General features: G+C 38.3%; 1 protein-coding gene across 3 annotated transcripts; it reads left to right on the top strand.

Annotated features, from left to right (window-relative positions):
• The first annotated feature begins 1566 nt into the window (after positions 1 to 1566).
• On the top strand, positions 1567 to 13764 carry LOC107764659 (uncharacterized). 3 transcript variants are annotated; one of them, XM_075245358.1, is made up of 3 exons: positions 1567 to 1706; positions 3189 to 3376; positions 13391 to 13764. In XM_075245358.1, the coding sequence occupies exons 2-3, from the start codon at positions 3195 to 3197 to the stop codon at positions 13575 to 13577; spliced, it is 369 nt and encodes a 122-aa protein (XP_075101459.1). In that variant the 5' UTR covers positions 1567 to 1706; positions 3189 to 3194; the 3' UTR covers positions 13578 to 13764. The 3 variants fall into 3 exon arrangements, with proteins under 3 accessions (XP_075101459.1, XP_075101457.1, XP_075101458.1); XM_075245356.1 differs by lacking the exon at positions 1567 to 1706 and adding an exon at positions 2112 to 2272; XM_075245357.1 differs by lacking the exon at positions 1567 to 1706 and adding an exon at positions 2142 to 2272 and having other exon boundaries at positions 3168 to 3376.
• The last annotated feature ends 144 nt before the right edge of the window (positions 13765 to 13908 follow it).

Here is a 13908-nt window from a genome sequence, read left to right as displayed (position 1 = left end):
GAAAACTCTACCATCGCAAATGCGGCCAGAAATTTCGCAAATGCGAAGCAGACTCAAGCGGCCTGTGATCGCAAATGCGACCACTTCCTTCACAAAAGCGAACGGCCACAATTTGCAAAAGCGAACAAAATCCTCGCAAATGCGATATTCACCCAGCCCAGCCCATGCTCGCAAATGCGAACAATTCTTCGCAAAAGCGGGGCTCACAATTGCGAGCCAGACCTCGCAAATGCGAGATCTGCATCAGACACCAGAAGTGTTCAATGCACCAACAGCTCAAGTCATCCAAAACTCTTCTGAAACGCGTCCGAAACTCATTTGAGCCCCTCGGGTTCCAAACCAAACATGAGCACAAGTATAATAACATCATATGAACTCGCTTGTGTGATCAAAATACCAAAATAACACCTACAAATCAACCCTCAAAACGAATAAAATTTCAAAGTAAACTCAAGAACAACTAGAGTCACATCTAAGCATACGAATCATGTCAAATCAATTCCGAATTGCACCAAAATTTGTAGACAAGTTTCAAATGGCGATACAGACCTATTTTAAGTTTCAACATCAAAATTCGAATACGTTAGCTATGAAGTCAATTTACGGTCAAACTCAGAAAATTTTCAAACTTTCAAAATACTAATTTTCGACAAAATGAGTCAAATCAAGCGAGTGACCTTCAATGTCAAAACTATCGGGTCATCACAGATATTGTCAAGATTGTAGATGCTGCCCTTTTTGCTGACAGAGGACGATGATCATTTAAATGAAAAGCTTCAGTTTATGTCATCTATCTTGAGATTGGCTTTTCTTTGCTTCACAGAATCTCCTACCAAACATGATTTAGCTATTGCTATTGCTTCTATTTTGTTCAAACAAAATATCAGTTATATATTCAGCGACTTCTTCTTGGCAGAACTCTTGTTTCATAACCTTGTCTCTTTATCTAATATTGCTGCTGCTTTTATTTTGTTTTAACATAAACACATTCATAGAATTCACATAAACAATCATAAATATGAGTATTCTCCTTCAGATTTTGTTTATTTGACTACCTGACCTATATATTTTATCCATATAATAGTGAAAGAAACTCTTAAAGTAATACTAGTTAAGAGGTTAGTTGATCGAGAAAATGTCACATTAAAAATTTTTAAATTGCAATAAGTCACTGTAAAAAAGAAGGCCCCAAAATTGCTACAGTAGCTAATAAGTAGTGCATTTCCTGATTGGTGTTCTCTTGAAATACAAAATAATATAAAAGTTGTAAATATAAAACAGAAATAAAGCTGCTTTCTTAATTAGTGGATTACTTTCTTTATAGGAGAAAAAGATATTCTCTTCTCCCTTGTATGGGTAAAATTTACCCTCTCCATGTGGCGTGCCCGGAAAGTCCTATGTGACAATTAAAATTCAGAGATCGAAATAAGTGATGGGATCCGCTGCCGAGTTCGGAAGGTCCTTTCGCTATGGGATAATGGTCATCGGACGGTTAAGTACTCGAACAATGAATGTGTATAGCTAGAGATTCAGTCAAGCTTATACGTAGATCGTAGATATCATTGTTATGCTGGAAAGGTTGCCACTAGCGAGGATCTGGCTCCCCACTACCTAATCTCCTGGTGTATTGACTCAAACTTGGGAACGACAGCTTTTTCCCTACCACTGTAAACGACTAGAAAGGGACATCAGAAAAAACTTTCTTGGTATACAAAATATCATCTTGTACTAGATTCTTTCTCATTAGCTTTGTAGTTCGATCATACCTGCGATCGGAGATTGCTCGGGAATTGGAAATTAAGAAAAATTTTCTCTGGTTCATCGTTCTGTTTAATCTATTCCGCTCTTTCTTATTTACCGTTGTTTGTTATTTGTAACTGTCTGGAATCAAATAAATTGCCAGTGGCCTGAAAAATACAAATTTAATTATTTATTTTCAAAACTAGTTTTTGGGTCAAGCATCCCTGCCACTCTACGTCACTGCACTCTAAACGGAGGTACTCATAGGATAATTTTGAGCAGTCCTTAAACTTAAGGGAGGTTTGTTCATTTGAGTGGAACTTCAGGGGTCCTTACAGATATTAATTTTAATTCACCAACAAGGTGCAACTCCACTTGTAATTAATTCTAAGTGGCGCCGAGCCAAATTTATAGATGAAGCCGAATAGCTGAGCCGCAACAATTTATATATTTGAGCTTACATCAAAACCCTATTTCTCTCTCACTCTCTGCAACTCAAGGAGCCATCAGAACGAAGCATTGAATTTTGTAGGTCAGTGCGTGTGATTCACTCTGTATATTGTTGGTCTCTCTCTTTCTGCTTATGGCTAATTGCTTCTTTTTGAATTATGTGTTCCAATTGATATTTCAGATTATGTGAAATTCTAAAAGGGTAAATGAAAAAACATTAGAACTTGTGAGCTGCTCCATGCGCGATGTAGAAATGTGACCTCCCTCGCTTATGAAGCTAAATTCCCTGGAGATTTTATTTTAGTTTTCATAATTTCGAATTAATCAATTGCTTTGAAATGTGTAGGAGTTGGGTATTTAATAGTTAAATTGAATGGCTTTGCCCCTAATAGAAAGTATGATGCCGGTCACTTCAAAGTCTAGTGATGATTATTAGTAATTACGTATTAAATAGTGGCTTGAAGTGCGTTTGAGCTGTGAAGCTAGGTACATGTTATATAGGTTGGGCGCTTGACTTTGCTTAAGTGGCTCTTTAACAAAGGCACCTTGGCGCTAAGGTATCTCTATTTTGAAGAAGGCATTACTTAACAGTAAACATCTCCACAAAGGTGATGGATTAATATTTAAACACGTTATGGATAAATGTGTTGTGATAGATGTATATGATTAGATATTTAGCATAAGAAAAGTAGTTGGGAAAAAAATCTTTGCATTTGAATCAGTTTTTTAAAATCGGTTTGAACTTGATTGACCTAGTTTTGCTTCCCTATACTTGAAATGCAATTTTATTTTTTCGTTATAATTGTTTTTTTTTAAATTATGTGTATAGCTCGTTTTAGTTTGATCACGTTTATGCTTATCAGAGTGATTCTTCGCTATGGCACACTATATAATTGCACTTTGTCCTCAGATCCCTGGCAGATTTTAGCAGTTTTCTACACTCCTCCTTCGGTAACACTGGTGATGATGTTTTTCAGTGTCTATTATGTGTTGATTAGGAAACTATGGCTTCAAAACTACCTATAGTGAAAGCAAAGGCTGTTGAAGCTTCAAAGTTCTTGACCAAGCATGGATGTGCATACTACAAGCAGACATTGCAACAGAACAAGCAATATATTCAAGAACCACCTACTGTGGAGAAATGCCAGCATTTGGCAAAACAAGTATTCTACACTCGCTTAGCTAGGTTTGTTATTCAGAACTTTTGTCCTTTTATGTATGGGATACTTAGTCTTTTGAGGTAGTTAGAGATGTTTGTTGTTCTTCACCTTACCTGTTCTTCGTCATTTTCCTGTCTCTTTTTTCTTGTTAGTCACAAGTTGGGGGTAGCTAAGTTACCTTTGGGGCTATAGTGCTCAGACTGCAAACTGCTCAGCATCTTGTAGTTGTATATGTTTCTTGTTTTATCCTCTCATTCAGAACCTAAATGGTCCGTGATTGAAAAATCACTTGCTTATAGTCGAGGGGTAACTTCCCTTGCTCATAAAGTGGAAGAACATTTTATCAACTTTCTGCTATCTGATTAAGTTGAAGAAACAATCATCAAGATCCTTCTCAAAAAAACAACATCAAGGTTATGAATCCTCGTGATCTTGATCATTCATGGACCTATAAAAATTTTAAACATGAAATTCTAGTCCACCTAGGAAAAAAAGGGTGATTAGTTTATGTATTTGGTGATGTTGTCAACATACCAGTTGATTTAATGCAGCCGACTTGTCAAAAATTTGTGAATTCTTATGTACCTGAGATTGAAATAGGAGCTCATTAGAAGTAGTAATAGCAGGCCGTGGAGATAAAGATTAAAAATCAACTTCAACTACTGAATGTTAGGGAATGAATAGCGCACATCGCGAGTTCAAACTCTGCATCAAACGAAAACCTGGTATTTAATTGGAGAAGGGTAGAGGAACAGGCCCGTTATCCATCGAGGTTCATATCGTGCGCCTAAGTTGCTCGGACACGGGTGTGGATAGGGGTGGCATGTGGGCTGGGCCCGGTCCTAAGTGGGCTTCGCGGGCCCGGTCCTAAGCGGTCCCGGGCTTCCCAGACTTCTTGTTGGAACCGGTCCGGGACCGGGACCACGAACTAACGGTCCCGGGTTAAGTGGGACGGTCCCGGGCCTAAGTGGGCCCAACGAATACTTTCTATTTTTTAAATTTTTATTTATACAAGTTAGAGAAAAAAAATGGTAATAAAAATATCTAAGGCAATTTGTAAATTATATTATAGAATTGTCACCTGTATATATATATATATATATATATATCTTAAGATGTATATATAGTATATCTTAAGATGTATACTATCGAATATGGCTTATATACTATGTATATATAGTATAGTATAGTATAGTATATATATTATATATATATATATATATATATAGTATAGTATACTATATTATACTATATATACAGCTTAAGATATATAAAAAGACAAAAATATTTTAAAGAGATATTCAAAGCAATGCGTTATAATTTTATTAGAGCATTAAAAAATCATGGCAATATCTTTCTTAGTCTTCCTCCCCCCTATGGAATGAGCACAACAAGGTGCTAATACCACCATTGAGAAGAAAAAGAAACTAATCAAGATGTGCCAAAATACAAGTTACATATTAATTTACATGGTATCTCTTACAAATTTCATAAATCCTTCAAGGTCCGGAGGAATTTTCGTTGGTGGTGGCGGAAATGAAGCTTGGTCATCACCGCTTCAGGCGAAGCATCATCCTCCGCAAGTTCAGCTAGCATTTCTTCGTAAGCTTCGTCTACCTCTGGTTGTGATTCAGCAAGTCCAAAATTTCTTCTTTTCGAACGGATCCAATCTCTGAAAAGTACTGATTTTTCCAAGCTCTCCCTCATAGACGCTCTATAATCACCGAGTTGAAGTCTTGCTTGACTGAAAGCGCTCTCTGATGCCACTGTTGAAGCTTGAATAGTTAAAATGTCTCGAGCCATCCATGAAAGAATCGGAAAGTGTTTTTCTTTGTCCTTCCACCATTCCAAAATATTAAAGGAGCCGTCGGGATTCACTTCCTCAATTTCCTGTGACAAATAAACTTCAAGCTCATTTAGTTGTGAAAAATCACTAGTACTAGAACCTTGAGAACCCCTCAACCCTGCCCAAGCACTAAGTGCTCTTATTCCCGCAGTTCTTTTAGATGATTGAGAACTAGAAGAAGGAGTTGGAACATTTGGTCTAGCATGATCTAATGCAACTTGATAAGCATTATAAATTGTTTGAACATTTATTTTAATTGAGGCTATTGCGTCCGGAAGTTTAGACAACTCCTCACCTTCAAGTGCTAAACCATTATAAACAGTTTCATACTAAAACTGAGGACCTCCTAATTTCATAGTAGGATTTAACAATGCAGCAACACCGTAAATAGGGGGAATAGGGAAAAAATATTTTTTAAACTTTTTTCTTATAGAATCAATAGCAAGTTGATAAATTTCTCCACCATCTGAAAAATGATCAAATAAATTTGCAAGTTCTGCAATATAAACTAAACAGTTAGAAATAGTAGGGTAATATTGCCCAGAAAATTCATTTATAGCAATATGAAATTTTTTCTAAAAAATCTACAAGCATTTTAACATTAGCCCAATCTGCATTTGTAAGGTGCTCATCATCATCACTTACATGAGCATTAAACGTTGAGTATATGGGGTTTCTATATTCATATGCAACAACTAAACTTTCATACATGTAATTCCATCTAGTCGGACAAGGTTTAGGAACATTTCTTTCTCTTAGGCCAAATTCATCGCATCTTTTAAAATATTCTCTAAGTTTACTTTTACGGTTTGAATAAAAAAGCCAATTAAGAGCCATTTTAACCTTTTCAATTTCAACATTTAAAATTCGCATACCATCACCCACAATTAAATGGTAAATATGACAAATACATCTAACATGAAAAATGTTACTAAATGCATGACTTCGTGTAGTGGTAAGCAAGGCTACAACATTTGTGTTACTAGTAGCATTATCCATTGAAATTGACATTATTTTATCATTAATGCAAAAATATCTACAAATATCCGTAATCGTGCTAGAAATAAACTGCCCTGTGTGACGTGAATTAATTATTCTATAAGCAATAATGCGCTTTTGCATTATCCAATCCTCATCAATCCAATGACTAGTAACAGTAAGGTAATCACAGTCATTACCACTTCTACCAATATCAGTTGTAATAGCAACACGACAATTTATATGAGTAAATAAATAGCGCAAATATTGTTCATATTCATGTTTATATTTATAAATATCGCTCTTTACGGTTATGCGAGGAAAACCTTTATAAGTAAGATTATAAACTTTTCTAATATAATGCACAAAGTGAGGGTTAGAAGGAAAACTATAGGGTAAGCACATAACAGTAACCATTTTTACCAATTCTTCCCGATCTTTTTTTGGATCATAATATAAAATACTACCGGTAACTGTGTTAATTCCCGGTTGAAATTGATTTGACCCGGTACTAAGGTCAGTCTGACTAGGTGCACTTGTCCCCTCGGCCAAAGCTTCCATACGAAAATATCTAGCTTTATCTTGAGGGTGTAGCAATATGTGTCTAGTCAAACATCCCGTCCCCCCGACTTCCAACATATTTAAAAACTAACTCTTTGCCACAAGTTTTACACTTAGCCCTATTTTTTTCTCTTAGTTGAATAAAAAAGGGCCAAACAAGAGATGTTTCTGCCCGTTTAGAAGGTTGTCTAGAAAAAGTAGGACAGACGAGGCATCATTTGGATTATTATTAGTTGGGTTAACTTCAGGAGCAGGACTAGTGGGTGTATTGTCATCCGGTTGCGTTTCATCAAAATCTATTTCTTCATCATCATTTTCATCAATAGTTGGATTACCATAAAGAGCATTCATATATTCATGGTTTAATTGTTCACCGGGTGCAATATTATGGCAAAATTGACTCTCGGTAAATTGTAATAAACTATTATCGCTATCAAGAATAGGAGGTGTAGGACGGGTAACAGGTTTGGGTCGGGGAGCCGGGGGAAGTGGAGGAGGAACAAATTGGCCACTAGATTCACCACTCTTGGATTTTTTCTTATTTTTACTAAACATTTTTTTTAAGGAATAAACCATCTTAATTAATCAAGCAAAGTAAATAAAACAAACAAAACTATAATATTAAAACTTAAGAGTTGGAACGAGTTTACCGACTTGACGAACAACTTGTTGAAAATTAATTATCGTTGAAGACTTGAAGACTTCAATTCACCAACTTCACAATTTTGCACAAAATGTAACAATTAAGTAAGCAATTATAGAAGAATATTAGAGAGAGATTGATGATTTTGTGAGAAAAATGAAAGAATGAGGGGGTATTTATAGTTGAAAATATGGGAAAAGTGTAATTATAAAAAGTTTGGGGGTTAAAACAAAGTTTGGGGGGTTAAATGGCTATTTTGCAAATAGCCAACGGCTATTTTGGCAGACCAAACAGTTAGTTTTTAAATGGCCAAACAGTCAATTTTTTTTTTTTAAAATTATCTGTTGGACCCGGATAGGCCCGTTTAGGACCGCTTGAACCGGCCCACTTCTCAGCCGGTCCCGGTCTCGCGGGCCTCCCCTATAGGACCGGCCCACTACCCAGCCCACCTCCTCAAGGTCCCGGTCCTATCCGGTTAGGACCGTTTAGGCCCACCGCCCATTTGGGTTGTGGTCCTGGGCCGGTCCCGATCCTAACCGGCCCACATGCCACCCTTAGGTGTGGATCTAGAGGTCGGATCCTTCGAGATGTAAATTCTAAGATTCTAGGATACAGATCCTAGTATGGATATGGGTGCAGGGATCCGGCTAAAAATAATTTCAAAAACAAAATTATAAAAATATCTCTAAATTATGAGAAATTTTGTGGAATACTTACCTATTTCTTGTGAAGTATAGATTTCTTTTTTATTCTCAAGTTGTAGACATGATTTCTTGATTTTCGTCCATTCTCGGATTCTCCTACAAGTTAACTTTTTTATAGTTATCTTTCATTTACAATTAAATATTAAGTTTTATAATTTAAATTAGATCTCTAATTATTATTATAAAAATCAGACTTGTGTCAAGCTTTCACGAAAAGGTACAATATTATTAAATATAATAATATTCAAACAAAGTCAAAGGTCTTGCACTTTCCCAAATTGTCGAACGCTCCGTCTTCCCTTATCTCAACTGACACTCTTTGCTGCTCTTTCTCCTCGATCAAGAGGAGAAGCAGAAAGTAAATGATTGATTTCCTAGAAAAGGTAATGCCATTTTCTTCAAATTTACCCTAGTTCTGGTTCTGATTTCGGGAATCAATTTATTTCTCGTCTCGAATTTTTCTGTCCGTCGTTGTCAAAATGCCCAAAATCGTTTGACTAGATCCGGTATGGATCTCATACCCACACCCACACCTGTGTGGTGTCGACTTGGGTCCGGCACCTAAATTGCCATGCCGGAGCAACTTAGTCGTGCACCACTAGCCCTCGGGAATTTCTCAGTTATAACACAATGCTAGAGAATAAATATTTTATTGCGGTTGAAAAAGTACGGTAAATGATTCTTAGACAAACTAAAGAAAGTGATAAAAGATATTGAAGAATAGAAAACACTGGATTTCCCAAGGGAAATTGAAAAGATAAAGGAGAAAAAAAAGAATTTGTTTGAAAGATTGGGAGGAAAATGTCTTATTTGGAAATTAGAGCTGGTCTCCAAAGTTTAGATGTCTTTACTCTAGTGAAGCCAATAACATATAATGCCTTATGTTTATAAAAGATTTCATGGATGTAAAGCCTGTTTTTTAGTAAGGGGGATGTAAACTTATTACATTTGCTTCATTTAACATGCAATTATTATATTTGCATAAGATTTTTTTTTTATTATAGTTGCTTAAGTTATTAAAGTGTTTCTTTTTGATAGGTATGTTAAACTTTTTATTTTAACATATATATTTTCTTTTTCTTCTCAAAAATAGGTATGTTAAACTTTCATCGCATGGAAGGGGAAAATTCCGATATGCACAAGATATTTTATGTGTTTGAAGTGCAAGTCTATTTTAGAGAAGAAGAGGTGTTTATTAGGAAAAGAACTTATAGGAATGTTATTTAGTTTACTATTATCAAGGGTGTGGCCTGATGGTCAATGAAGTGAGGAGAATCATGAGGTCTAGGATTCAAAATCCAGCGGAGGCGAAAAACATTAGGTGATTTCTTCCCATCCGCCTAAGTCTTGGTGCGCAATTTTACATGTAATTGTGCGGGTGAGAGGTAGCAGGTAACCGAATGAAATAGTCAATGTATATGCAAGTTAGTCTGGATACCATCGTCATAAAAAGAAGTTAGGATATTATTGTAGAATTATCCGCGAAGATTCATATAAACGACCCCAAATTGTTTGGGACTCAAGTGTAATTGTTGTAGTATTATTGTAGAATTGTCAAAACCTAGACTAAACATGGATTTGAGTTGCTTAGATACTAGCTAAACATCTGGACATGTTGACACTAAGTCTGGAACAGATGCCAAAAGAGTGATAAGATATGGAAAGAAGTGTTGGTTAGTAAAATAACAGGCATCATGTAGTAATTCACTTTTCTGGCTATTGGTTGTTACTCATTAATTTGTAACTTGTGTACTGTGTAGGCCACTGATTCGGGCGTGGTCAGTTGATCACTTGATCTTGTATCTGACTTGAAAGTGATCTAGCTCTTCTGTATGAATAGAGGCAGTACCCTGGAGAATTATCTGGGATCTTTTTGTTAATAGCGAATTTTATGTACAGTTTACCAAGGGAAGGAAATTCTTGCAGATTTTTTCCGGTACTTCTTCCAACTTCAAATATTGTTCTTTCAACTTCAACCAAATATTGTCCAAACGCCTTGAGTATCTCGATTCCAATTTCTAACCTGCCGCGGTTGCTTGGAGAAGTATGCATACCTAGAAGTATTTTCTTTTTTCCTTGAGCTATTCCTTTTGAAATACACTGGATGAGGCCAGTGTCTTTCTGCTAGGTTCTAAGCAGCTACTCTTGTTTGACTTTGGGTTTTTGACTTCAGATTGAGTTCAGAATGATGGAGGGAATGAAAAAGTCTGGTGTATGTGCTAATAAGATACCTCCGGAGATTTTACTCTTGTTTTCTCTAGGAATGTTAGGTTATGGCTCTACTCTAACTTGTTGATGACTTAGCAAGGATGAGTTATTGGGTGTTACTCTTTGATGGTTTTGCGCCATCCCACATGTTGTAACTTGATTTTATATATCTGAAAAGAAAAGAAGGTTCTAATGTAATTGGCCAAAGTCGGACAAATTCTACTGCCTGTCTGCAGTACTTACTACCATTAAATGTTTAGTGAGTGTACCAATTTTGAGAGAAGGGTAACTATCTCTAATTCATATGCTACTTATTAAACTACTTGACCCATTTAGTGGAATGATGCTTGAGCTCTCGCTTTCCTGTTTACCGTGACATGTTGATTGGACTTAGTTCCTCTTATATAATTGAATTTTATTCTAGAAGATGAGGTCCAAGGTAAAGTGGAAGGGAAGAAGGCGGCGTACCTGAAGTTAGTAGGTAGCACTGGCGAGGAGGAGGAGAGCGAACAGTGAGAGATATAAGGCCGCTAAGAAGGAGGCGAAGCCGGCGGCCACGGAGGCTAAGACTGCGGCTTTTGCTCGTCTGTACGAGTAACTGGGGGACAAAGGCGGGGAGAAGAAGTTATTCAGGCTAGCCAAGGCGAGGGAGAGGAAGGCTCGGGATCTGGACCAAGTGAGGTGCATCAAAGACGAGAACGATAGAGTATTGATGGGGGAGGACCAAATTAAGCGGAGATGGCAGACCTATTTTCATAAACTTCTAAATGAGGAAGGGTATCGGGATATTGTGCTAGGTGAATTGGGGCATTCCGAGAGTCACCGTGACTTTATGTATTGTAGGCGCATCAAGGTTGCAGAGGTCGTGGAGGCTATGCGAAAGATGAGTAGGGGCAGAGCTACTGGGCCGGACAAAATTCTGGTAGAATTTTGGAGGTGTGTGGGTAGAGCATGTTTGGAGTGGCTGACTGGGCTGTTTAATGTTATTTTCAGGACGAATAGGATGCCGGAGGAGTGGAGGTGGAGTATGGTGGTTCCGTTGTACAAGAACAAAGATGATATCCAAAGCTGTAACAACTGTAGGGGTATCAAATTACTGAGTCATACCATGAAAGTTTGGGAGAGGGTGATAGAAGTGAGGTGAGGAGGACTGCGTCTATTTCAAACAACCAGTTTGGGTTCATGCTGAGGCGTTCTACCACGGATGTTGTCCACCTTATTAGGAGGTTGGTGGAGCAGTATAGGGATAGGAAGAAGGATCTTCACATGATGTTTATTGATCTGGAGAAAGCATATGATAAGGTTCCTAGAGAGGTTTTATGGAGATGCTTGGAGGCAAAAGGTGTGTCGGTTGCTTACATTAGGGTGATTAAGGACATGTATGATGGAGCTAAGACTCGGGTTAGGACAGTGTGAGGCGACTTAGAGCATTTTCCGGTTGTTATGGGGTTACACCAAGGATTTGCGCTCAACCCATTCTTATTTGCCCTGGTGATGGATGCACTTACACGTCATATTCAAGGGGAGGTGCCATGGTGTATGTTATTTGTTGACGACATTGTTCTGATTGATAAGACGCGAGGCAGCGTCAACGAGAGGCTGGAGGCTTGGAGACAGGCCCTTGAGTCTAAGAGTTTCAAGTTGAGCAGGACTAAGACGGAATACCTAGAGTGCAAGTTCAGCGTCGAGCCGACGGTAGCGGGATTGGACGTGAGGTTTGGATCACAGGTCATCCCCAAGAGGGGCAGTTTCAAGTACCTTGGGTCGGTTATACAGGGGGAAAGTGAGATCGACGAGGATGTCACTTACCGTATTAGGGTGGGGTGGATGAAGTGAAGGTCAGCGTCTGGAGTCCTGTGTGACAAGAAAGTGCCAAAAAAGTGCCGTTGATACTCAAAGATACGTTTTATAGGCCGGTGGTTAGACCGGCTATGTTGTATGGGGCCGAGTCTTAGCCAGTTAAGAACTCTCATATCCAGAAGATGAAAATAGCAGAAATGAGGACGTTGGGGCGGATGTGCGGGCACACTAAGGTGGATAAGATTAGGAATGAAGATATTGGGGAGAAGGTAGGCGTGACCCCCATGGATGACAAGCTGCGGGAAGCTAGGCTCAGATGGTTCGGGCACGTTCAGAGGAGAAGCCTAGATGCCCCGGTAAAGAGGTGCGAGCTGCTGGCTTTGGTGGATGCGAGGGTAGAGAGCGGCCTAAGAAGTATTGGGGAGAGATGATCAGGCAGGACATGACGAGGTTTCAGATTACCGAGGACATGGCCCTAGACAGGAAGTTATGGAGGTCGAGCATTAGGGTCGTAGGTAAGGAGGTAGTTGTGCATATTTCTACGGCGCGTTAGAGTGAGGCTAGTCTGTTAGGGTTTTGTCTTAGACTGTAAGTGGTTAATATTGGGTTCGCATTACTCTTTCGTTCCTTTTAGTGCCGGGCTTTATCTACCGGTTATTGTTTTGCTTTTCATCTATGTTCTTGTGATGCTGTTATTTTTTTCTAAGATTTTTATGGATGGTACTGATATATTGTCTTTTTTCGTCTTCTTGAGCCGAGGGTCTATCGGAAATAACCTCTCTACCCCTTGGGGTAGGGGTAAGGTCTGCGTACATACTATACTCCCCAAACCCCACTAGTGGGGTTTCACTTGGTTGTTGTTGTTGATATTTGTTGGAATTCTGTATATGGTTTTGGTTTGCTGGGGTATATGTCATGGAATAGTTTAAATTTGATGTGTGATGATTTGTATTCTTGAAAGTGGAAAATGAGTATTTATATGTGCCCCAAGCATTTCGCGATAAACCACATGTAAAGTATGTAATTAAGTGGGACAGAGTGACTAGGTCTTTTGATTTATTTGATCGGGGGGTGGAGTGGGGGGGTTTGTGTTTAAAGCTGGACCGTATGGAACATATTACGCTTCCACTTTGCCACAGTTAATCGTTGCAAAGACTTTTGTGCTTCTCGCATGTTGTTGGATGATGTCAGATTGGAAAGGTTAAAACTTGAGCTTCTTTGTGTCACCTGATAGAAAACCTGTTCAGTTTATTCCTTCACATTCATCTTGTATTAATGATCTGTCTGCTTCTTGGGACAGTATTCCTGGTCGTTATCAAGCATTCTGGAAGGAACTTGATGATGTCAAGCACTTGTGGAAGCACAGACAGGAGCTGAAAATCGAGGATGCTGGCATTGCTGCTCTTTTTGGCCTTGAATGTTTTGCTTGGTTTTGTGCTGGGGAGATCATAGGACGAGGGTTCACGATTACTGGTTATTATGTCTGAATGTCTCCAAGTATTAGGTTTCAAAGAAATGACTTATATCACTTTTGATAGGTCATTGCCAATCTCTACTTTGAGCGGATAACACGTATCAACGAGATACAGATTTTCAATTTTCATGTTTAGCAGGTACAATGTACGCAGAGGATGAGCCTTCTGTTAAAGATTTCAAAGGCTGAGTTAGGAGTAATATATGTGCTTCAATAAGGCGGCATCAAGCATGTCATTGCGCGATTATTGTTGCTTGCTATATGTTTATTTTCCTCTGGAATCAAAATAATTCCTGTGCGGCTCTCTTTTTAACAGTCTTAAAGTTAAAGCTGTTTAATTGAAA

This window comes from Nicotiana tabacum, chromosome 23 (assembly GCF_000715075.1).
Source record: "Nicotiana tabacum cultivar K326 chromosome 23, ASM71507v2, whole genome shotgun sequence".
NCBI classification, from domain to species: domain Eukaryota; kingdom Viridiplantae; phylum Streptophyta; class Magnoliopsida; order Solanales; family Solanaceae; genus Nicotiana; species Nicotiana tabacum.
Note: the sequence above shows the minus strand (reverse complement) of the source record. Positions and strands in the feature narration are given on the sequence as shown.

Bases quoted from the DNA above. Each gene is read 5' to 3' on its own strand.
- LOC107764659 (XM_075245358.1), top strand. From the start codon at position 3,195: ATGGCTTCAAAACTACCTATAGTGAAAGCAAAGGCTGTTGAAGCTTCA. The intron at 3,377-13,390 runs GTTTGTTATTCA...TTCTTGGGACAG, and splicing joins TTCTACACTCGCTTAGCTAG to TATTCCTGGTCGTTATCAAG.